This window comes from Nelusetta ayraudi, unplaced genomic scaffold (genome assembly GCF_046127955.1).
Source record: "Nelusetta ayraudi isolate G7.1 ecotype Tasmania unplaced genomic scaffold, CSIRO-AGI_Nayr_v1 ptg000016l, whole genome shotgun sequence".
Classification (NCBI taxonomy): Eukaryota; Metazoa; Chordata; class Actinopteri; order Tetraodontiformes; family Monacanthidae; genus Nelusetta; species Nelusetta ayraudi.
In genome coordinates, this window is record NW_027466066.1 from 2,610,090 (window position 1) to 2,632,890 (window position 22,801).

The following is a 22,801-nucleotide window of genomic DNA, read 5'->3' on the forward strand; positions in this document are numbered from 1 at the left end:
CAGGATGGTCGAGAGTGAATGCGCGCGGGACATGGTGGGACATTTGAGTTGAACATTTCCCGCAAAACAATCGACAAACGGATTGCAGAGGCTTCCGCAATTGTCTTTTTGTAACCGCAAGAGGAACGCTGTGCCTTGTTCGCGCTTGAAAACAATTACATTTATTTTTTTAATGATATAACTATTCCGACATTTCGTGGGACAATATTTGTCTCAGGAGAGAGATAGAGGCTGGGGGGGGGGCTTGTACATTTTGGTTGTCAACATTTTTTACGATCTATGGGCGGGTGCAGTGTCGATGGGCGTGTGGGAGGAGCTGCCTAGGGGCCTCTCATTTCTTTGCTGAAGTCACCGGATCTGAGGGCCCTAAAATAGACCCCACAAAGGGTATATAGGGGTCCTCTCCCGCTGGCTCGGCTGGACAAGGCGCTCGCGCAACAGCAAATGCAGCACTATGCGAAGGACAGCTTTGAGTTTAAGTCGGTGAGGAAAAAAGGGGCCACAGAGACATAAAAACAAAAAAAAAACCAAAGAAAAAGGAGGAAAGGAGGAACGGAGGAACGCAAAGGATTGGATAAGTGTTTTTATTCATCGCTAAGCGCAAGAGATACTCCACCTGGAAATTCTGAGGATATAAAACAAACTCATTGGGGCCAAGCAGAGGATATCGCCATCTGTTGGATCGGGGCGTTCTCTTTGGAATTGTCGCTCGCCTCCTCCTGGACTTGCCGGCAAAGGGGGGGGTGAAGGCCGCAGGGATGAAGTACAACTACAGCGTGCCCGTGTCGTCGTACACGCGCTCCTCGCAGTACACGCCGACGTACCACACGCCCACCTACTACACCCCGTCACTATACAAGCCCACGCAGTACTCGTCGACGTACGCCTCGGCGGCCAAGTACACGCCGACGCAGTACAGCGCGACGCACTACACCCCGTCGCACTACACCCCCACGTCCGCGTCCACGTACAAGACCGCGTCCACGTACAAGACCCCGTCCACGTATGTCCCCTCGTACAGCAAACCCTCACGCTACTCCTACACGACGCGGCGAACGCCGGCGCCGGAAGCTCCGGCTCCCGTGATACCGGTGACGCCCCCGAGGAGGACCGTGCACTTCCCCAACGACATCGTCTTCCAGGACATCGTGCGGCGGGGGGACATGGAGCAGATCGGCCGCTTCATGAGGGCCAGGAAGGTGCGGGTGGATACGCTCTTTCACTCAGGTGAGTGGAGCCTCCTGTTATCTTGTGCGGTGTTTTGACACTCCGGCCTCTCACAGGGAGTCGTTGACCCGTTGACCCGAGGTCCAAGCGATCGTACCTGCGCCCCAGCATGACCGAGTGCTGTCTGTTGCAGGCATGGCAGCGCTACACGAAGCGGTGCTCACGGGGAACCTGGAGGTGGTGAAGCTGCTGGTGAAGTACGGCGCCGATGTCCATCAGAGGGACGAAGACGGCTGGACGCCGCTTCACATGGCCTGCAGCGATGGCTACCCCGAGATCGCCAAGTAATTACGCATCTTTGAATTTTTAGTGTTTTGGGTTCGTACAAGCGATGGGGGTAAAGTGGTCTGAAACTGAAAGTTTGACCGGATAATAGAAATGCAGAAAATATGGGATTCAGCAGTGAGCTCAGAGTGAGGGGAGGTCAAGCAAGAGGTGAAAGGGGCCGCAAGTGTTGAATTTTAAAGTGCATGAATCCATTAGAGCTCCTGAGGTTCAGAAGCCGTATATTTCCAGACCTTGAAGTCGAGACAGTTGAATCGATGCTGGTCAGGAAGATCAGTTGCAGCTGCAATAATAAACTGTGCTAAGTTTTCGTTACATCTGACGACCTCCCTTTAACAAATCCCCCCCTCACCCCCCTTACCCCCACCCCATGCTTCACCCCAGATATCTGCTGTCGATAGGAGCCAGCGTCGAGGCAGAGAACGAAAGTGGAGAGAAGCCGGCGGACCTCATCGACCCCGACTGCAAAGAGCTGGTGAAAATGTTCGAGGTCGGCGCCATGTGAGCGGCCGTTGCATTGACTCGTGGGCACCGGGAGGAGAAAACAAAATCCTTGTTTCGCGGAATGCAGTATGAGAAACACCAAACTTGTCACACTGTGAAAATGAAAATGATGAGCAATGCTGAGCAATGGAGCTGCGGTTGGTCATGAGCCGAAACGACAAGACTGTGTTCCACTCTCTTGTTTATTTTTCTTTTCTTTTCTTTTTTTACTTCATACTCAGCTCATCTGTATTTCTTTTTCTGGCTGTTTCTGTCCATCTATTTAATGCACTTTGATATTCATCACGATGTCCATGTCTGAGTCCATGTGTCTAAACAGCAACTATTCAATCCCCTGCGCGGCCCTGGCATCTCTTTTCACCTGAAACAAAATGCCGCTGAAAATCAAATTGCTGTGTTGTATATATCAGAATACGGAGAGAATTTGTGTTGAATTAAGCGTGTGTTTTTTCATCGTGTGTCACCTCCTTGAGTCTTGTCGCCATCTCCTGCTTGTGCATTTCCAGATCATTGTCACACTTTCACCATTACTTTGACGGCAAGGACATCTTGGCGAGAAGGTTTGTGTTTGTGACATTTCCTCGCTGCTGGGCAGAGGGAGGTTCAGCCAAATGAACAAGTGGTGTTTTTTTTTTGTTTTGTTTTTTAAACAAATGATAACAAAACAAAATCCTCAAAACGCATTTCTTCTAGTCCTGCTGTGTCACCCAACCCCACCCCAACCCTACACACACGCCTTTTTTTTTTTGCTTTTGTATACAAATTTCGAGAATGAAAGTCTTATAAAATATTCTTGAACAATTTATTTTTGTAAGATTTCATAAATAAAGAGAGGTTTTATACAAATACGAGCTGTTGTGTTTAATTATGAAATTCAAATGAGCCTATGGCAAGAACACGTGAAAGAAATCGAATCAAGCAACGTAATATTTTAGTAGGGAAAGCCGGCAATTAAGTCATTTTAATGGTTGATAGTGTTTTCGTCAGACTGTATCCATATTTATCACTTAAATTGTGTTGCATTTAAAATGAACGCTGTCATTTTTAGATGGGTATGAATATTATTTTATGCAGATGAACACGTCAGTAACGTCAGGACTCTTTCACTTCCGTGTCTTTTCCCGGAAATGATTGGTTGGCATTGGCAACGTTTTAGCCAGGATAGACGGCGGTAACGGTCTCCGAATAAAGTGGTTGAGAGAAAGGGCAAAGAGGTTTGTCGAATCGTTTTTACATCACGCCAACATAGAATTTAAATCGCTGTGGCGATCAATAATTTCGCCCCAGTGTAGAGACCGGGCAAGAACTGCTAGGCGTTTAGCTTGTGGGAGCTAACGTTACGACGGTACAATGCAAAGCACCAGCTAGCATGCTAACTGGCAAAGTGTTAGCTAAAATTATGAGTGCGTTTGAATTTATAAGCAGATTGTCCGGCCGCGTATAGCGACAAATAGATAGTGGTTAGCTAATAGCTCGACTGCTTGTGAATGTTTGCTTGCGTTCGGGGAACTCGAAAACAAACAACATTTGGTTTCGTAGCTTGCAGTTAGCAGCATTCAAAACACTGATTTGAAAACGTAAACAAAAGCCCCTTTTACTAGCTACTAAGCAGCTAACGGCAGAATCGCTTACTTTTTACTGGAGTTCGGCATACGTATGTAAAAACACACGAGTTAACTCAAATTTTATTTAAAAAATACAGCGTGTGTGTGTGTAAGAGAGAGCGAGTGATCCAGAATTAGTAGTTTTCTGACTGTGACTACTACCTTTTGAGTAAAAGGTAAATGTTTTCCTTGTCATGCCATTCCAACAAGAACTGAGATCTTTTTTGGTTAGATTTCAGGTAAGGACCTCTGAGCCCTTTTATCCTTCAAATCAACACCACCACCACCACAGAGGAGCAAAGAGAGAGTACTGGCTGTAAACAGAATGACCAGGTCTGTCACAAGTTAAATCACATTGTAGAAACAGGTCCTCCTCCTGTGCTGCTTTTTTTCCCACACACTATGGAGTTTTTGTCTCCAATACATCACGAAAAAGAGTTCCTGATCCAAACTGCACAAACTGATCTGTCTTGATTCTAATTTTGCCTCTTTTTTTTTCTTTTTTTTTGTGAAGCTCATCTGCTCCCAGGATGGTGAATAGTTACAAGCGGACCTCGAGCCCTCGATCGCCAACTAACAGTGGGGAACTTTTTACCCCAGCACATGAGGAAAATGTGCGCTTTATACATGAAAGTAAGCTCACCGTCTCACGCCTTTCAAAACATAACAAGCTTTTTTTATTTTACTGACGTGACAATAATTGGCATAGTTGTGCAACTTGGGTCGAAAAAGTAATTCCCTGGAGTCAGTGGACACGAGACATAAATGATACATGAACAAACGTTTGGTCCTTTTTATTTGAATATTCAAAATGCATGCTAAAAATACATCCTTTTGATAGATGACTAAAAGCTTAGTTTATATGAATGAATATCGATCAACCTGGTGTAGCTAATGCTCGTATTCCTACTACAGAAAAGTTTTTATTAGTCACAAAGAGTCTACTATGTCATGATTACAGTGATATCTGAATGTAACACCCTGTGTCTCTCAGTGAAGTTGAGAGAACCGCATCTTATTCATGGTGAAACTTCGAAGCTGTGTTCACACATTCTACAATTTTTTTTGCCCATGACATAATCACACCGAAAGTCAGTGCAAACAAGTCCGCGTGGGTCACGTAAGGTCGTGTGGAGTCAAATGGAATTTGGTATCCGCGCAGCATTGTCACCAAACCTGAAATAAACGACATAAATTTGATCGACATTGCAACTGATCATAAGTGTTGAGTGTTTAGTAAATTGGGGGTACTTTGGATGCCTTTATTTATCCCACATTGGGGGAATTTGCACAATTAAATCAGCATATAAAGTGCAATGAGGAGAGGAAAAAATTTATGAATTAAAAATAAATAAATAAATAATTAAATGTATATTAAATATTTCTAGAGTAGGAAAGGAAAAACACATATTTACATCTATAAAGGCAGTTGAGATAAGTTTTGACAAAAAAGAATATCACAGGTGGTGGAGGTTGTTGTGAGGGCAGCCGGCCACTCCCCCCCTCCCCCCCCCCTTCTCCTGTTGTACCAGGTAATCCCCCCTTAATGGGCCACACCTCGGCGGGGTCCTGAGTGTTGCCCCACCCTATCGTCATTTAATTTTGTTTTGTTATGTTGAGGTGAAACCCATGATGGGAGTCGTCATCCACCACCGACCCGCTTGCTGGAAGTTTCCCCCACCCGACCATCGGGAGTCTCCTCTGCATACTTAATGTAAAACACGGAAGACCCACCCTGTTCACAAAAGCGAGGCTCGGCGTCGTAGTGGCTATTTGGTTGCTTGTTGTGTGCAGTGCAGAGGATGATCAACAAAGTCATCTCGTTGCTATTGGTTTTGCTTGATGTGTCTGATGCTTATCATTAATCATCGTCGGAGCGCTGACTGTACTGAATCTACCGAATCAACCCTGTCCTGATCGAGACGAGAGAAACATCCGGAGAAATATATATTTTTCTTCTCATGTATGCATGATGTATCAGACAAGTCATTGCCTCTGTGTTGATCTCTCCACCTACCCCAGCTTGGCAGTGTGTACTTAGGGACATCCGAACAACGCAAAATAGTGAACGGAATGACCGTGGACCACAGGAATATGTGGAGAAGAACCCCAATCCAAACCTGCACTGTGAGTGACCGTGTGCCTGACAGGGTAAAATAAAGTTTCCACCACCCCCCGCCGGGTCACAGACTGACCGCTGTCTCTGCCTTTGCAGCTTTCATTCCAGTGGACCTGAGTGACCTCAAGAAACGTAACACACAGGATTCCAAGAAGTCCTAGTCTTTCTCCTCATCGCTTCAGTCGCTTTGTTTTTTTTGTTTTTTTTTGTTTTTTGTTTTTTTTTTTCCACCCTGTATCCTCGAACTTTTATTCCATCAGCAAGTCAGCCCCGTTGGCCCCTCTAGCGCAGAGTCAGTCATCATCTCTAAACTCTGGACTGTAGACAGCGCCCAAGAAGCAAAGAAGAAGGAGCCCAAGGAGCACAAATTGTCCTTTTCTCATTGGTTCAAGGACTTTTAAGTCATAACGTCTAATTACGTGGATTGAGACAAGCGTCGTTGAAAATTTGCTGACTTTTGATGCTGATGTAAGAACTGAAAACACACTTTATGGGACACAAAAGACTGCAGCCTTAATGAGAACCCTGTCTCTGTGACTGCTGCAACTTAGAAGAATTTTATTGAAAATTCAAAAGGGCTGACTTTTTTTATTTTTTATTTTATTTTATCTCTTCCTTTCGTTTGGGACATAGTTTGATCTGTAAATTGTAGAAACATTGAAAGGGCCCCCATTGGATACTCGCGTTCTGAAAGCCAAATTTCATTGTAGAAGGCCAACGCTTTTACTGTATGTTTTCTTGCCCTCAAATGGACTGATGGCGGTGCAGTAAAAAGTAGAAACCTCCCCAAGCCATGCTCTCCTTGGTTAGTGCCCCTTCCCCTACGCCTTGAAACAAAATGTTAAATAAAAGATTTTACAGTATTGCTCCTTGTTTTATTCCGACGTCAATATTAAACATGGAAACTCCTGAAATGTTTTGCTTGATATATGTTTCAAAAAAGGGCATAAGATAAAGTCAAAATTACAAAATATGCAAATGTGATAATACACACATGACAGACACAGCAAAAAAAAAAAAAAAAAAAGAGCTTAAAGTTGCCCACGATGGCTAATGAGTTCATTCGGACAACTATGGATTGACTGCACTCGAGTGATGATGAACCTTTCCTCTGCCTTTTCAAATGACAAACGACAGATTAAATTTGAGTGTATTGGAACAGGAGTTTTTTTTTGTTTTTGTTTTGTTTTGTAAAAAATACACAACATTAAAAAACGTTCATGCCCAAATAATGTGTCATATGAGTCCTGAATTGACAATTTTCAAGCTGCCAAGACAGACAGAAAATATGAACAACTTTCATGGGGAAACTAAAGATACATTAAAAAAAAACTTTGGTAACGTTTTATATTAGGGTTACTTTATATAATACTGTAAAGCATTAGTTCATATTAAGTATATTAAAACGGTGTTATTAACACCTATGTACTGTAATCTAACACTTCATAATGTTAAAAGTTAACTTATGATTATTACAAGGACCTTAATATAATTTGTTACCATAACTTCATTCTTTCAAAAAAAAAAAAAAGATAATTTCAGAGTTTTGGTCGAGGCTGTAACTCTGCCAGGGTTAAGTTGCAGCACCCCATGAATCTCCGAGTGCATGGCAATTGATAGAAAATGAATGGATGGATTCTAATTTTGCTGTTGTATAATCCGAAATTTTCAAATTTATCATAGTAAGGTATTTGAATGAAAGGTTGACCATTTTTTCCCCTTTTTGGAATTGCATTATGTTTTTGTTTTTATCTCTAATACTTGTACAGCAAACAAATGTGTATGTGGGGAAACGTGTACGTGTTGGGCGTGGCTATTTGTCCCAACTACCCAATAATACGTCATGGCGTTATGTACGTAGAAGTGGGCGTTGTAACAGGCTGGCGGGTACTAATACCCGCCGCTCATTGTTTTCGCGGTAGTGCAGAGAGCTTTAATCTCTGAGCAGCGGAAGAGAGGGACCAAGACAGGCTAGGGTCTACTTTTAATCTAAATATTTTTTTGGAAGTTTAGCACTATCGGAGCAGCATAATGACGGATAAAATGGATATGTCTCTAGACGACATTATCAAGCAGAACAGGCAACAGAGAGGTCGAGGAGGAGGAGGAAGAGGTCGAGGCCGCGGAGGCACAGGCGGCGGCCGCGGAGGAGGCGCTGGGCGTCTCGGAATCAGCGGAGGTGGATTCGGAGGCCGAGGCGGAGGATCAGGCCCCATGAGGAGCCGACAGAACCTGAGCCGCGGTAGAGCCAGGCCAACGCCATACAGCAGGGTATGAGAAAATTAGAGGAATTGACGACGAAAACGGAAAATCCTTCGACAAACCTGAAATTGCCTGGTTAACGTCCTTCTGTTCGTCAGTAGGCTTGCTAGCTGCACACGAGCCCGCTAGCCAAGCAATTGAAATGATCGCAGTGACCACCGATTTCTGTGGTTTCCTGCTAAGCACTAACGGAAGGTGTATTCGTAGCGTATCCATGCTCCATCTCCAAATAAGTGTGTTCACACCAGTCTCAAGAAGTGGCCGTTGGGAAAAGAGCTAAAATGTTAGCTGCTTTGGCTAACTAGCGTAAAAGTTGGATCGGAGGCCTCGGCGGCGCCATTTTGAAAGCTGGAGCTTAAATTAGACCTAGGCGCCCAGTGTGAATACGCGGGCCTTTTTTCCACCCCAAGTTTCATTAATGTGATGAGAGGATTCATCTTCATCGAGACAACCCACCCCCGGTGATTTTTGTCAACAAGTAAAGGGAGAATAGCGTCCAGACACAGCAGCACGGCGGCCTTTGTTCGGGAGTGGCTGACGGGCTCGTCTCAAGGCCTGTTTTTCCTTGGTCTTTCCAACCATTTTGGTCGTTGCTTGTGGATGGAAAAAGTGGACTTCAACTCCTCCATAGTTTCCAATTTAAAACCCTCACCCTTTTCCGTCCGAATGGGTGTGTTTAGACGAGCACATCGAAGCCCCATTCAAAATGGCGTGGTCTCAAAATGGACGCTCCAACCGACCCACCCACCAACCAACCACTGCTTAGGAGGGTTAACTGGCCCTAGTTGGTTTTCCACCTTCCCTCCCCCCACATCGTATGGACTTTCCCCCTCAACCCCCTTCACGAAGGCCACTGTCTTGGCCTTGTAAACGAACTTTTGGGCGGCGCCCAGGAAACACGGTGCATCGATGGAGGCAACGCTGCTTCAGATGGCGACTCCCTGTGTACCCGAGGATCATGTCCGGAAAGCCTTTTGTGGAGGTGCAAGTGGCAGCAGAACAACGGGCATTGTTGGTAGCTAGACGAGAAGTTATCCAGGGGGTTGATGTTGACATTAGAGGGTGGGATATAACTTCAGTACTCCCTGTGTTTAAATACTGCTACTGTTAGTGGGTGTATATGGTCCAAATACATTCTTGTGTAGCATAGAAATGTTAGTACAATGACATGTACAGGCGGGACCAAGTGCATATTTTTGTTAGATTATTCCCATGTATGTACAGATACACTTGCTTGTAGTGATGGGGTGGGCAGGGAAATACTGGGGGGACCCTCTTGGGGGAATTGCACACCCTGGCCCTCTTGGATGCGGATCCCCTGCTTGCCCCAGCACCCAGCCGTGTGGACTGTGATTGACAGAGGCAGGGGGATCCTGAAGTCAGCAGGTGCGTTCTCTTTCATCTGTTGCAGCCCAAACAGCTTCCAGACAAATGGCAACACGACATGTATGACAACGGCTACAGTGGCTTCAACGGCGCCGCTGGTGGAAGCGGGGGAGCTGGTATGGAAACCGGAGGGAAGCTCCTCGTCTCAAATCTTGATTTTGGAGTTTCAGACGCAGACATTCAGGTAAATGTGGTTTTGTTTTTGTTTTGTTTTTTGTTTCCCGCTACAAGTTTCATGTGTAATTTGTTGCCTCATTTGTGTATGTTCTGTTTCTAGGAACTTTTTGCTGAATTCGGAACACTAAAGAAGGCAGCAGTGCATTATGACCGGTCGGGAAGAAGCCTGGGAACTGCAGATGTCCACTTCGAAAGGAGAGCAGATGCCCTGAAGGCCATGAAACAATACAATGGCATCCCACTTGATGGTATGATGCTCCATTCAGTCTGTTGAAACGGCCAACGAAGTGACAAAATAAGTATTTCCTTGCTTGACAACTCACCCTTTGCTTTTGTTTTATCAGGGCGACCAATGAACATCCAACTTGTAACATCACAGATTGACACACAGAGGCGACCCATGCAGGGGTATGTGAAGTCCTCCTCCTGACTTGAACTGTCGCACTGTATGTGTCGAATACCACTTGTAACGGTGTAATGAATGTTATTGTTTTCAGTCTAAACAGAGGTGGTGGTGGCGGAGGCATGAGCAGAGGTCGCGGTGGCTTTGGAGGCATGCAGAGAGGCCGCGGAGGACGTGGCGCAGGCGGTCTCCGAGGCCGGGGGCGAGGTGGTCGCGGTGGCGGTAAACAGCAGCTGTCAGCAGAGGAACTCGACGCCCAGTTAGACGCCTACAATGCCAGGGTGCGTTCAGCCGCTGCTAAACTCCCATGCTGTGATTTTGCCTTTGTCTTATTCGCCATCTAATTTTGATGTTCTTTGTTTTCTTCTCAGATGGACACCAGCTAAACAACGAAGCTCTTCCAAGTCGCCCCCTTTCTGTCAACAATGAAGGGTTGTTACAAATGTGCAGAATATTTTACACTTGTTGTCTTCTGATGTGATTGAAAAAAAAAAAATTGTTCCAAACCCTTCTTTTAAATGCTCCGAAGTGTTTTTTTTACCAGTATTTTTATTTGTTGTTTTTTTTTTCTCCATTTTTCTGATGAAAGTGGTCTTGGCTGTAGGTAAATATGAATTGGGGTTTCCCACTTCTACCCTGTAGTTTCACAAACTTGTAATAAAACCCTGCAGTGCATAGGAACCAAATTCTGTCTCCAGTTGTCTCCTTGCGTAGAAAATGTATGTATGTGCAAGTCTTGATAAGGCAAGGTTGTTACAGTGTCGGCTAAGGCAAGTTCTGGTATGGGGAATGCATTTGTTCTGGCCATGGAAATGTTAATTAAGAACAAACATTTTCAAGTCTGTCGCCTGTATAAAGCGAAACACTTTGGGGTTTCATTTAGCCCAACTTTTGAATGAACACCAATGACATAAATTGGGATAACACGATTGTTGTGTCAAGTAGCTCTCTAAATCATGAAAAATGTGTTTTCTTTTACAAGCGGTCTGGGAAGTACCGTTCGACCAACGGCACTAGATGTCGCCATTCCCCCAGTCCGACTTTAAATTGACCCACTGTGCTTGGCACCTCGACCATTAACCTGACACGATTGGTTCGATTCAAAACATGGCCCTAAATTGCATTAAGCACGCCTGATCAAGGGTGAATGACAGTTGACGTGCGGCTCAGCAGCGCGTCGTTCTCGATCCAGCGCAAAGAAGTCAAGTACATGCTGGCATGTTCCACATGGTTCGCGGGCCGCGAAACCGGAAGTGTTTCTCAGTAAAAGTTTACACTAGTAACTCACGCAAGGGTTAGGGTTTCCGGTTAGATTTTCGTTACTAAAGAGGAACACCCGACATGTCCTAACAGTTATGTAACGCTAAAAGACAGGTTAATTCCGTGTCCGCAACCATTACTGAATGTAGGCTACTCCTAAGCTAAGCAATGTTTAGAAAGCAGTCATTGAATAAGCCAAAGAGAGTTAAAAATAATATTGTTTTAACCCTGTGAGGAGGCACTTTTTCTATTCTATGTTGTGGTCCTATGTGGAAAAGTTTGTCTGGAAGACAAAGATTATTTCATTTCATTTATATACAAAATACAGCAAACTAAATCCAATGTGTTTTTCCTCGACTACTTTTTTTTTGTCGGGATTTAACACGTTACAACGAGTGTGGTGTATCCTGCTTTGGCCCAATGGCAGCTGGGATCAGCTCCAGGGTGAAGCGGCAACAGAAAATTGATGGACCTGGATGCTTTTATTCTGAAGGTAATGAACCGGAAGCTGTCCTGTATGTGACACCGTTAACTTAGATTTTCCTCTGCCGCCTTACTTCATTCTCTCCTCAGCGTTAAGTGAGCCTGTACCCGTTTCTGAGCGGTTGAACGGTAAGAGAAGATAAAAAAAAAATACTGGATTATATACCTTTTTTGCTTTCAGGGGGTAAAATGTAGATATAAGTTACCAATGTGTTGCAGGTATGTTTAAAAAAAAAAAAAAAAAAAAAAGTGACAAGGAAGTAAATGAAACCTCTCCCGAGTTTCTCAGAGGACTTCGTTTTTAGGGGAGCAACTTTACTCAATTCTGGACGAAGCCTCTTTTTGTGATTGAAGTCACGCTTTCTTGTCGTAGATGTCGTTCAGGCACACTTTAATTCGTCTATGCATTTCCAAGTGATTTGTAGTTGTGCGACGGGGGGAATAAGCAATTTTTAGTCGTTCGTTTCCGGTGTTGAAACTGGGCTGAAGGGTTGAGTTACATGAGGAACAGTTTGCCGTCGTTTCCGGCATCTGGCAAGATTTTGAATTGGTACACGTCTCAACGTCGTCCCTATCTCTTTTGTCTGTTTGTTCGTATGTAAGGCTTTATACAGAAACTGTACATCCGTAACCGCTGACACCAAATTCGCGTCTAGTGACAGCCACGTCCAGGCGGCTCCCCGCCTTAGTTGCTTTACGCTAGATTCAGCAGTCGTGAGTCCGTCGTTGACTTCCGGAAAAGAAAGAACAAATAATTGGAGGACTGGAGTTTTGTTTTTGTTTTTTTTTTTTTTTTTCCTCCCCACTTTTAACATGATAAACGTTTTGGTTATATTTTACTTGTTCAACGTTTACTTTGATTTGGTCGGAATGAAGAATTGAGTTCAGATGTGTGCGCTGTAATTTGTCCTAAATATCCTGATTCATAATGTCAATCATCGTTCAGGTGCAGCCGCTGGTGAGGTCAAAAGTTCTGCTCTAAACTAAAAAAAAAAAAGGTGCAGATTTCAAAGGGAGTTTGCTGCAAGGTTTCGCCTGTCTTTTCAAACGGTCTCTACTCTGACAGGAACTGGTGCTCTTTGACCTTAAAAGGTAGTCAGAGACACCTTTTAGCGGCATGAAGGAGGGCAGATGTTTGGAGACGGTGATCTTTTAAAAATAAAAAAATATTTTATTATTATTATTTTTTTTTAAAGGCATTGTTGCAAATGTGTTCAATTTTCCGTGAAACGTCATTATACCACCTGTCGGATCCTCCGAGCAAAACTGTTGTATTAACTGTACTTCTACGTTCAAAGCCGTTGGTGGCCTTCACCGGAGGTGTTGCCCAGCGAGGCGAGCTATAATGTGGTCCTGCCACTGAAACTCCCGTGGAGCCAGGGTAATAAGCTCTGACCTTTCAGCTGGCACCTTGGCGAGCCCATTCACTCGCGGCTTCCTGCTGCTACGCGCAGGGATTTTTCACCGGCTATTTTTAAAGCTTCCTATTTGTTCTACTTCTTCCTGGCAAACGCCGCCGTTTCTTCTTCTCTCACAGTGCTCGTTTTCTGTTCAGAAACGCCCACCTTTTTTCGGCACACACTGGGCATTTTCGCAGATAACGATCTGTCGTGGTGGTCTTTGAATAAATATTCGACACAAGCCATACTTTGGACACGACCGAACACTGGCGGCTTCCTCTGCAGGTTCTCGTGCAGTAGCATGCATGCGCCGTCTTTCGCACTCGACTTGGTTTCTGTTGAGGTTGACTTCCTCTGTGTTGCTTCAGGCCGTGCAGAGAGCACTTGGCGTTACACTTCCTCAAAGCCTTGGTATGTTAAGCACTACACCTAAACTTGCTTGCGAGCAGCAGATTCATTTTTACAGACGAGTGCATGTCCTCGTCACTACCCTGGCGCTTTTTTCATAATATATCAGTGCGTTGTCGCTCTTGATTGACTAGTTGATAGTCTTGCAGCCCCGTAGGAAGTTTGAGCTGTGCCTCGTCTTTGCTGCATGTGGTTTTGCGCTCGGCGTCTTATGAATCATCGAGCACTTGACTGAGAAAGGAAGTGTGCAGTACATACTTGGCAGCCAGGAAAGGCTTGGTGGTGGCAGTGTGACTGTTTTGTTTGTTTTTTTGTCAATATGTCATAAGCAGAAAGGGTTTGTATCTATATAAAGCAGATTTTATTGTATTTTTATTTTGCTGATGGATAAAGATCCACATTGCTGCTTTAAACAGAAACTGTCCGAACGGTTTTGACAGGTTGAAGTATCTGCATTCAATTTGCGCCTGAACGCTGACCAACATTCACACATGAGAATCTGAAGTGATGCAGCGTTACTAAGACCAAAATATGTTGGCTTTGGATTACTCCTTTGCAAAACAATCAGTTTTATCTTCCCGGTGAAGTCCTATCAAGGAGGCAATGAAACAAAGTCACATCCTATGAATGAAAGAGATTTGGTAAAAGGACAGACGGAGATGAAAGAAGCCAACAGATGCGTGGGAGGTATGGTATCCTGGAGCCTGGAGCTAAATGTCAACTCCGTGTGGCCGCCAATCCTCACTTTTGGTGAACAACACCAGGGTCTGGGAGGAAGGGTTGCCTTTTTAGCAGAGTTCAGGTTTGTTGCTTTTCACATCCACTTGGTTATGTGGGAACCCGTTTGCGTGTGTGAAACCTAGGAAGTGCTGAGACTGGCTCTTTGTTTCACGACACTGTTTCTGCGTTTATCCATGAGGCTCTCAGTTGTGGTCGGGATTGTTCACTGAAGACCGGAGCTGACAAGATAAGATGGATTTCACAACAGTTATCCAGCTTTCTTGCCAGGTTAGCGTTCTGCTGAAGTAAAAGCGTCCGCGTTCTTAGCTCGAGTTAGTTCTTCACCAGTGTCGTGCCTTTATTTATATCGCGGATCATGTTGTCTGGTTGCGCTCGCCACGAGGTGAGGTCGCTTCTAAAAACCCAACCTTCAAAACTGCTTTTGAACTTCAGAGGGCCGCCCTAAACGTTCCCGCTAAATGTCTCTCTCCCCGCTAGCGTTTGAGTCGCCCACTTCACAGGGGCCGTCTCCTCCCGAAGGGATTCCCTGTCCTCCCTGAACTTTGTTCATAAGCCGCCTCAGGTTCAAGTTTCAGTGCCTCTAATGGCCACTGTCAGGCCAAATCCTCTTGACGCCTCACCATCGACACCGCTAAATGCTCTTGGCTCTCTCTCTCTCTCTCTCTCTCTCGTCCCGCGAAGGCCTCGCCGCTAGCCGTAATCCCGCCGTCCGTAATCTTAACTGGTGCTGCCGTGTTGCTAAGGAACAGGTCTAATCTGAACCCGCAGTCAGGCCAAGTGTGTGTTTGTTTGTTTGTTTGCCTGTTTGCCGCTTATCCCGCTCGATCGATGAGCTTATCCTGCTGCGAAGAAAGCAGCCCAAGCAGGACGGAGTGCGTTTGGAAGCTCCGGACCCCGGAGCCGAGGGTTCACGTCCAGCGTTGATTCGCGTGACATCACGGCCCAAACAATGACACGGCCCTTTTCAGCCGCGGCCCCGGTGCGCGTTGCCAGTCAGACCACATTGTTTGTGCAGGGCTGGCCAGAAAGAATGTGCATCGTTATGAAGGCGCTGGGGCAAATTTTGTTAAAACTAATCCATTTTGCGCGCCGTGCGTAAGCCCTTTTATTTGCCGAATCAACAGGCCCATTCTCGCTTTAAATGGATCGCGGAGGGACGTGGCCTGCATGCAGACATTGTATAACCCACAAACAATGCCTAATTCGTGGCCTCTGCCAGTGGAATGTGTGAGTTCTGGAAAGGAAGTAAGTTATTTTTGCGAAGAGTGAATCAGCAATTTTTGAAGCTGCCAAGTGTCCAGACATCTGTTGCTGTCCTCCCAGAAGTATCACAATATCAGAATGTCACAGTACCAGAATACTTTGAGAAGAACTCCACTGTGGAAGCGCTCCCGTCGGTTTGGTTAATAAAAAGACTTGCGGCGCAGTCTTGCGTCCATGAAGCAACGGCTGAACTTTGAACACGGTGCGCAATAAAGCACCGGAGGCGTTGGCTCACGTCTGACAGTGTTCTAGATTTTTTTTTCTTACTTTTTAGGCTTTAGTTCCCTGCGCAGGCAGGCCTGCAGAGCGAGTCAGGAAAGCCTGAGGCAAACCCGCTTTAAACCAGCTGGAAAGAAATTAAGTTGGGTTTTTTTCGTGGCCATTTTGAACCGTTGAACTGTACGACAGTGAAATCATTGCAGAACCCTGATCTCCTCTCTCGCTAACTTCCCTAGCCTTGCTACGCTACCCGCGGTCTATTGACAGATCTTCTTTCAACTTCCCTTTTCCCCGCGCTCAGTCGACGCCGGCGTCAAATCTCGAGCGCTTCATAGGGGCCTTTAGGTGCGTTCTGTGTTCCGCCAGACTCTTTGAACAAGCAGAAGCGGCCGCACATTAGAGGCCCGGGTGTTTTGAGCACGGAGGCCCATCGTCGTGATGCGACACGCTTCCTTCAAACGCACCGCCGCGCCCGACGACGCTATTTTCTCATCGGACTTCCTCCTGTGCCGTCGTGGTCACCATGGGAGACGGCGGGAATGGCAAGAACACGGTTGAGGAAGTGAGAAAACAACTTTTATTTTGAAACCCCCCGCTCCCGTAAACTCCAAGAGCGATTTGGCACGGCTGCGTTATCTGGTTTGACTGCATTGTGGCTGTGTTGTGTTGTTCCTCTCCCCCTCTGACACACAGCCAAGCGGGGATTAGCTCAGGAGGAATTTGTGCTTTTATTGATGCGGTGAGGCCCTGTTTTGTCGTGGGGGGGGGGACCGGGGATGATGGGGGGGCGTTTTCTGTTCTCACTTCCTGCGTGGCCAATGCCAGACTGCTGTGCGTGTTGAACACAAGAGAACGCAGAGCGGCCCCCGGAGGTCACAAGGCGGCGTGACTGAACACGCCTGTTGCGTTGCCTCGCGTTGCAACTGTCGGAGGTGTGCGGTGTGTGTTTGTTCATCACCCGACTCGTTGACTTTCCCTGCACTGATTTATGACGGCTGTGGGTGTAGTAGACATGGGCCATGTGACTAGCACTCGGGAGTTTGTCGTTAGCGTAAAGTAATAATAAAAGTGTGTAATCGCAGTACAATGAATGTAATTTGTTTTCCCGACACTTTTCTCATTTATTTATAAGAACATGCATATAGCAAGGGTCTTGCTCCCAATTAGCTGCCATCTTGCTCTGCCATATAAGGAAGCCTGGTGTGGACAATCCAGACCACGCAATATTTTTGTTTCGTAATTAGGGTGACTGCTCACGTCTTCAAATTAACCAGCGAAGAAGAAGGTGGATGAGGTATCCAGGTTTGGGTGCGCAGGCCACCGTATTTCACGGGGAGAGGAGGGAGCGTGAAAGACGCTGCGATCTGAAATGTAACCACTCGGTGTCGCTGTTTCTTCTTGGTAATTTCCAAATATTACACACTTCCGGGAAACTTTAAGTTAAATTTTCTGTTCTGCTGACTTCTCGTAACTGACATGCAGAACTCGACGGGAAGACTTACTTTATTTGGGCTGCATGCTGGTTTTAAATTGCAACGAAAAAATAAAAACGGGAAGTTCTCTTGACACGAAACCGTTCAAATGGAAAAGGGTGAATGAAGGATTCAGGGCAGAACTACTTGTGTGAAAGTAACGTGACTCCACACAGTTCACGGTCACCTGTTTGCTGACTGAGTTCTATCGGTTCCCACTTAAGATTAAGACCGATCATATTGAGAGTGTTTCAGGTCACGTTAACTGTTCCTCGAGTCGAGTTTAGACGCAAGTCCATAAATATTCCCTGTTTTTAAGTTTTTAGAGACGTTTCTCTAAGGTTTCAACACCGACTGCCCATTATGATCGCTCTGCTTGTTCGAGAGGTTGTTGGTTCCGAAAACCATGCATAGGCGCAGCCGTATTGAAACACCTTCAGCCTTATGAACGAGGCCAGTTAAGACTTTGTTTCGGTCAACTTTGCTGCTCACAGCAAGCGGCAAATACACTTTAACAACCGACGTCACATTTTTTTAATATAAGCAACGGTGTTGCGCCGCATTGTTTTGTATTCCGATTTAAAAAAAAAAAAAAATCAAGATTATCCTAGTCTGGCAGTGTTGTCATTTCCCAGTTTTGCATTAGCTTCCCATTTGGCAAATCGCTTGTGGCTGCAGCGTCACAACAGCCGGTCGAACCTAGCAACGTTAGCTAGGTTAGCTGATGTCTGCCGTCAGACCTCCGATCAGAATCACCTGCTCAACAGCGTGAGAGGGCACTGTTTGCACTTACAATATTATTATATTTATATAATAATATAATATACACTACCAGTCAAAAGTTTGGACACACTATCTAAAGGAATGTTTCTTCTTTGTCTTTCGTATTTTCTGCACTGCAGAAAATATGCTTTTTATGAGAGGTGGGTATTTTGAAAAATGTAAATATAAAACGTGTTTTCAGTTTGTTTGTTTTATACACTTTTGTTTCCTCCATAATTCCGTGTGTTCTTACGTAGTTTTGATGCCTTCAGTGAGAAACTGCAACGTCAATAGTCATGGGAATGAAAGAAAAGACATTACATTCACAGGGTGTGTCCAAACTTTTGACCGGTAGTGCATTTACATATTGTAAATTAGATAATATGCAAAAGTCACACGTTGAAAGTGTTGTATACTGCTCTTCCCTGCGATATCTTGCAAATGGAGATATTGCAGTACTGGCAGTTGTTCATCTCAGCTGCCCACCCCTCCCGCCGCCCAAACACCTGTTACGTCATCGAGGCAAAAATGCCACAATGTCACATTGTTCAATGTACAAAAAAAAAAAAGAGTCCACAGCTTCTTGCGACAGTTCCCAGTAAGTTTTTTTGTGTAGCTAACTTTTATTTTATTTTATTTTACAAAGAATTAGAGCAAATCCCACTGTGATTCACCCTAAATGCACCAGTGTTGGTTTCATTTATGGTCAGAGGTCAGAGTTCACCGCCTGGTTAAGTAATCAGTCACAATTACCCAACAGCCAGATGTCTAATCAGGGCGCCGCACGCTGCTGAGACTTCATTAAAGCAGAGTTAATCATAAAAAGAGGAAGTGGTCTGTTGCGCCCCCCACCCCCAACGCCGCAACCATTGTTAACCGTTCTCTCCCTCCCTCCCAACACCCCCCCCCCCCCCATCAGCAGAAAATGGCAGAGCAGGAGCCGACACCAGAGCAGCTGGCGGAGCTGGCGGCGTCCGTCGAGGAGACCGACACCCCCGTCAACTACAAAGCCCCGGCCCAGAAGACCCTCGAGGAGATCCAGAAGCTGGACCAGGATGACGAGAGCCTGCGCAAGTACAAGGAGACGCTCCTGGGGTCCACCGTGGCAAGTGAGTGGTCCGCGCCCAGCGACTGTTGGCACGTCAACACCTGCAGAATAGTTTCATACAGAGAGAGAATGAAATGGGTAAAATGGACAATAAAAATCTATGTAGTTTGAAGAGTTGGACCAAAAAGAAAAGTGCAAATCAGACGCTCCCGGATTGTTATTTTTATTTGGCAAATGACAAAGTGAACTTTAAAGTCACATTTGTTTTGTTTTGTTCTGGGGTTGTTTTTGTTTTTAAACACTTTGTTTAAGCTGGCAATTTTACTTTGTAGAAATTTTACAATTATCGCTTTTATTTTGGGAAAAACTGTCATGGAAACGCAGCTGTTGACGGACAGAAGTCCTGTCAACGGAGAATCCCAGTGTTTTCTGATCAGGACATGACAGATAATCTCCACTGCTGTTATCTCGCCAGTGAATATTGTTCAATACTTAGTTTTGCGATAAATTTCGGATTGCATCGAGGGGGGATAAAAAACCTAACCGGAAATGATTTCTCATTGAGCCGTCGTGCCGGTTTCAGCCTCGGAGCTGCAAAAAGAATGTGGTTACGAATTGGATCGAGCAGACCTATGACGCTACCAATGAGTCTTCAGTGAAAGTTGTCAAGCAAACGGTCCTTCCGCATTTGGTGTGACGTGACCTCTATTTTTATAACCCCACCCTCTCTCCCTCCCCAGACATCGATCCCAGCATCCCCAACGTCCAGGTGACACGGATGACTCTGATTTGTGAGTCGGCTCCGAATCCGCTGGTTCTCGACCTGACAGGTGGGTTCAGCATCACATGACATTAGGGTTTTTTTTTCCTAGTTTTTCTTTGTGTGCACTAGTTTTACGTCACATAGAGAAATGCATAAGGTAGCCGATTGCTTCTCGCTTCCTTGAAAAGCCTGTTTGTGTAGATTTAAAACCAACAACCTGCTGGTTACAATGCCTCTCTGTTGACATGACATCATTTATGGTATTATTATTCGATGTCCCTGCCTTCTCTCACTCTGCCCAATCTAAACGGGACATACACTGCCTCCTGGTGGTCATGAATGTTACTACCACTGGTTTAAAATTGGACGACAATGCCACACTGCAGGAGACCTGGAGAACTTCAAGAAGACCCCGTTCACGCTGAAGGAGGGAGTGGACTACAGAATGAAGATCAACTTCAAGGTGAGGGAGCTCGCTCCGTGTCGGAGTCCGTAATGCTGCTTTTGCTGGAGGTGGGGAACCAACACTGACGACGAACGTGCCCATTTGCAGGTCAACAGGGAAATCGTGTCGGGCCTGAAATACTTTCAGAACTTGTTCAGGAAAACTGTCCGAGGTAAGTCGATGACTTTATTTCATATTTCCATTTCAGCTAAAATGTGACGAAACTCCGTTCAAAGGGAGCCAACAGCTGAACGTGCCATTAACGTCACTAATTTATCAACAGACCTAAACACTCAAACTGACTTTTACCATGTAAACGTCGGAGATTTACCAAAGACAAAAAGAGTGAATTATTAGAGGTCAGCTAGCAGTGGGCTGACAGGGCTCTGAGTCCAATGGAAAAATACAATACTGAAATGGTGGCCTCAGTCATAATTAACATAATGCAAAATACTAACAGAAAATAAAATAAAAAACATACCACAAGAGGTTGTTTCTCTCAGTCGGTGTGTCGCTTACGATGCAGTGTTGAGCACACAGGGCAAAGCTAAAAGAAAAATAAAAGTCTTCTGACAGTCCCGGAGAGAACCCACGCAGACACAGGGACAACATGGAAACTCCACACAGAAAAGTCCCAGGCCTGGAAGAATAATAATAATCATAATAATAAACATTTCTCACACTTGCCCTGAAACATCCAGTTTGGACCTGGACGGAACAGTTCCAGGAAACTGCACTGGAATTGCCCTCAGAGTGACGCAACGCATCACAAACACACTGCGTGTCCAAATACTTTTGTCCCTCCGCCGTAGCTACCGAAAAAGCTCAAACGCGTCGTCCTCAAAACTGGGAGGCCTTCCCGACTAAACGACCCTCTCCCCCCTCCCCCGCAGTGGACAAGTCGCAGTACATGGTGGGGAGCTACGGCCCCAGGGCCGAGGAGCACGAGTACCTGACGGTCGTGGAGGAAGCCCCCAAGGGCATGCTGGCCCGCGGCACCTACATGGTCAAGTCCAAGTTCACGGACGACGACGACAACAATCACCTGTCCTGGGAGTGGAGCCTCGCCATCAAGAAAGACTGGAAAGATTGATTTCGTTCTTCTCCTTCTTTTTTTTCTCTTTTTTTTTTTTTTTGGCCCGTCGCCTCCCGCAGCTCACCTCCTCCCTCTCTCTCTCATCTTTTCACTCCTCTTTTTTTGCTCTCTCCGTCCACTCGCAGCTCGTCTTTTGAAATTCCAATCACTTCATCATTCCATCGTTGTTGTCGTCGACGCTTCATTTGTCTCTCCTCAAAGTATTAAATCTTAACAATACAAATATATAAATATGTATATAAATATGGAAAGGGCAAACGGTGCGCAATCCAAATTTCACAGTTCTGCTTGACCGAAACGATTCAAAAGGAAGAAAAAAAAAAAAAGCCCAAGCACCTCCTGATGATGATGATAAACCGCAACTTCCTGTCCGCTCCACCTCTCCTTCATCCTTTTCCACTCTTGCATTTCCCTCTTCTTCTTTTTGTACGAGTACCGCTATCTGCCTTTTTTTTTAGTTTTTGTTAATTTTAGTTTTGTTGTTGTTGTTGTGTTTGTTTGTTTTTTTGCAAAAATCACAAAAAATCGTACAGGAAGCAGTATTTCCGTGATTTCAACACCAGCGCGTTTCGTTGATAGAAACGAACCCGGCCATCATAAAAAAAAAAATATCTCGCGTTTAAAAAAAAAAAAAAAAAGAGAGAGAGAGAGAGAGAAAAGCGGAGGTGTCGAAAGTTAACTTTTCGTCCACCTCCGGATGCAGCGGCTGCTCGCTCTCCTCGTCGACGTGTTTTTTTGTTCGTTTGTTTTGTTTTTGTTTAGCAGCCACGTGGCCTTAAAAAAAATGAACCGTGGGGAACCACAGACAAAACCAGTTCAGCCTTCGTCTGTCACCACCAGCAGCAGCAGAAGTTCAGACAGAAGTTCTTGTCAGACACGGACATCGTTACAACGGACGTTTTAACATCTTTGATTTGTGGGAGGCGACTTTTCAGGGGTGTCGACTTTACACACGGTTCCATGTTATCGGGGGTTAGTATTTTCTTTTTCCTTTGTCACCCAGCGCCCCCTGCTGGCCCCTTGTCCTCCCCGCTATGTAAAGGCGAGAACTCGCCGCCACCGCCGCCGCTCGCTTCCTGTCGCTGTCTCACATCAACGCGGCAAGAAAAAAAGAAAGAAAAAAAAAGTTTCGTCTGCAAAGTGACTTTGGCGCGAGCACAGGGACGCCGAGTCCACGCTGTGTGTTGTTGCTGTTGTCATTATTGTTGTCATCGTCGACGACGACGACGACGCACTCCATCAGGTTCTGTGGGTGAACGTCCGCCTCTCTTCCTCTTCACCGACTGGGTTTGACTCATTGTGTGCTGCTCGTTCTCTGCAGTTTACTGGGTTCCTGTAATCACATTAAAGTGTTCAGACTGGGCCTCCGCGTGTCCTGTTGTTTTTGTTTGTTTGTTTGCTCTTCCTGCGTTTGCTCACGTGAGGAAGTTCCATTTTCTGGCCGTGAGAAGAATAAGAAACCTATATTTTAAGA

At 45.5% G+C, this 22,801-nt stretch overlaps 4 protein-coding genes across 8 annotated transcripts; all 4 read left to right on the forward strand.

Moving 5' to 3' along the window:
• Positions 1-441: 441 nt before the first annotated feature.
• ppp1r27a (protein phosphatase 1, regulatory subunit 27a) lies at positions 442-2,638 on the forward strand. Its single transcript, XM_076023561.1, has 3 exons — positions 442-1,227; positions 1,361-1,511; positions 1,897-2,638. The coding sequence occupies exons 1-3, from the start codon at positions 759-761 to the stop codon at positions 2,015-2,017; spliced, it is 741 nt and encodes a 246-aa protein (XP_075879676.1). The 5' UTR covers positions 442-758; the 3' UTR covers positions 2,018-2,638.
• A 447-nt stretch (positions 2,639-3,085) lies between these two features.
• mcrip1 (MAPK regulated corepressor interacting protein 1) lies at positions 3,086-6,602 on the forward strand. The gene is made up of 5 exons (XM_076023845.1): positions 3,086-3,230; positions 3,853-3,953; positions 4,135-4,253; positions 5,643-5,747; positions 5,836-6,602. The coding sequence occupies exons 2-5, from the start codon at positions 3,946-3,948 to the stop codon at positions 5,898-5,900; spliced, it is 297 nt and encodes a 98-aa protein (XP_075879960.1). The 5' UTR covers positions 3,086-3,230; positions 3,853-3,945; the 3' UTR covers positions 5,901-6,602.
• A 1,048-nt stretch (positions 6,603-7,650) lies between these two features.
• Positions 7,651-10,653, forward strand: alyref (Aly/REF export factor). Of its 2 annotated transcripts, none has more exons than XM_076023846.1 (6): positions 7,651-8,010; positions 9,413-9,571; positions 9,665-9,812; positions 9,909-9,972; positions 10,062-10,248; positions 10,339-10,653. In XM_076023846.1, the coding sequence occupies exons 1-6, from the start codon at positions 7,771-7,773 to the stop codon at positions 10,351-10,353; spliced, it is 813 nt and encodes a 270-aa protein (XP_075879961.1). In that variant the 5' UTR covers positions 7,651-7,770; the 3' UTR covers positions 10,354-10,653. The 2 variants fall into 2 exon arrangements, with proteins under 2 accessions (XP_075879961.1, XP_075879962.1); XM_076023847.1 differs by lacking the exon at positions 7,651-8,010 and adding an exon at positions 8,023-8,983.
• A 1,038-nt stretch (positions 10,654-11,691) lies between these two features.
• arhgdia (Rho GDP dissociation inhibitor (GDI) alpha) lies at positions 11,692-21,478 on the forward strand. 4 transcript variants are annotated; one of them, XM_076023851.1, is made up of 6 exons: positions 11,692-11,839; positions 18,898-19,084; positions 19,764-19,853; positions 20,173-20,249; positions 20,340-20,403; positions 21,125-21,478. In XM_076023851.1, the coding sequence occupies exons 2-6, from the start codon at positions 18,901-18,903 to the stop codon at positions 21,322-21,324; spliced, it is 615 nt and encodes a 204-aa protein (XP_075879966.1). In that variant the 5' UTR covers positions 11,692-11,839; positions 18,898-18,900; the 3' UTR covers positions 21,325-21,478. The 4 variants fall into 4 exon arrangements, with proteins under 4 accessions (XP_075879966.1, XP_075879967.1, XP_075879963.1 ...); XM_076023852.1 differs by having other exon boundaries at positions 11,724-11,839; positions 18,895-19,084; XM_076023848.1 differs by lacking the exon at positions 11,692-11,839 and adding an exon at positions 16,250-16,303 and having other exon boundaries at positions 18,895-19,084.
• The last annotated feature ends 1,323 nt before the right edge of the window (positions 21,479-22,801 follow it).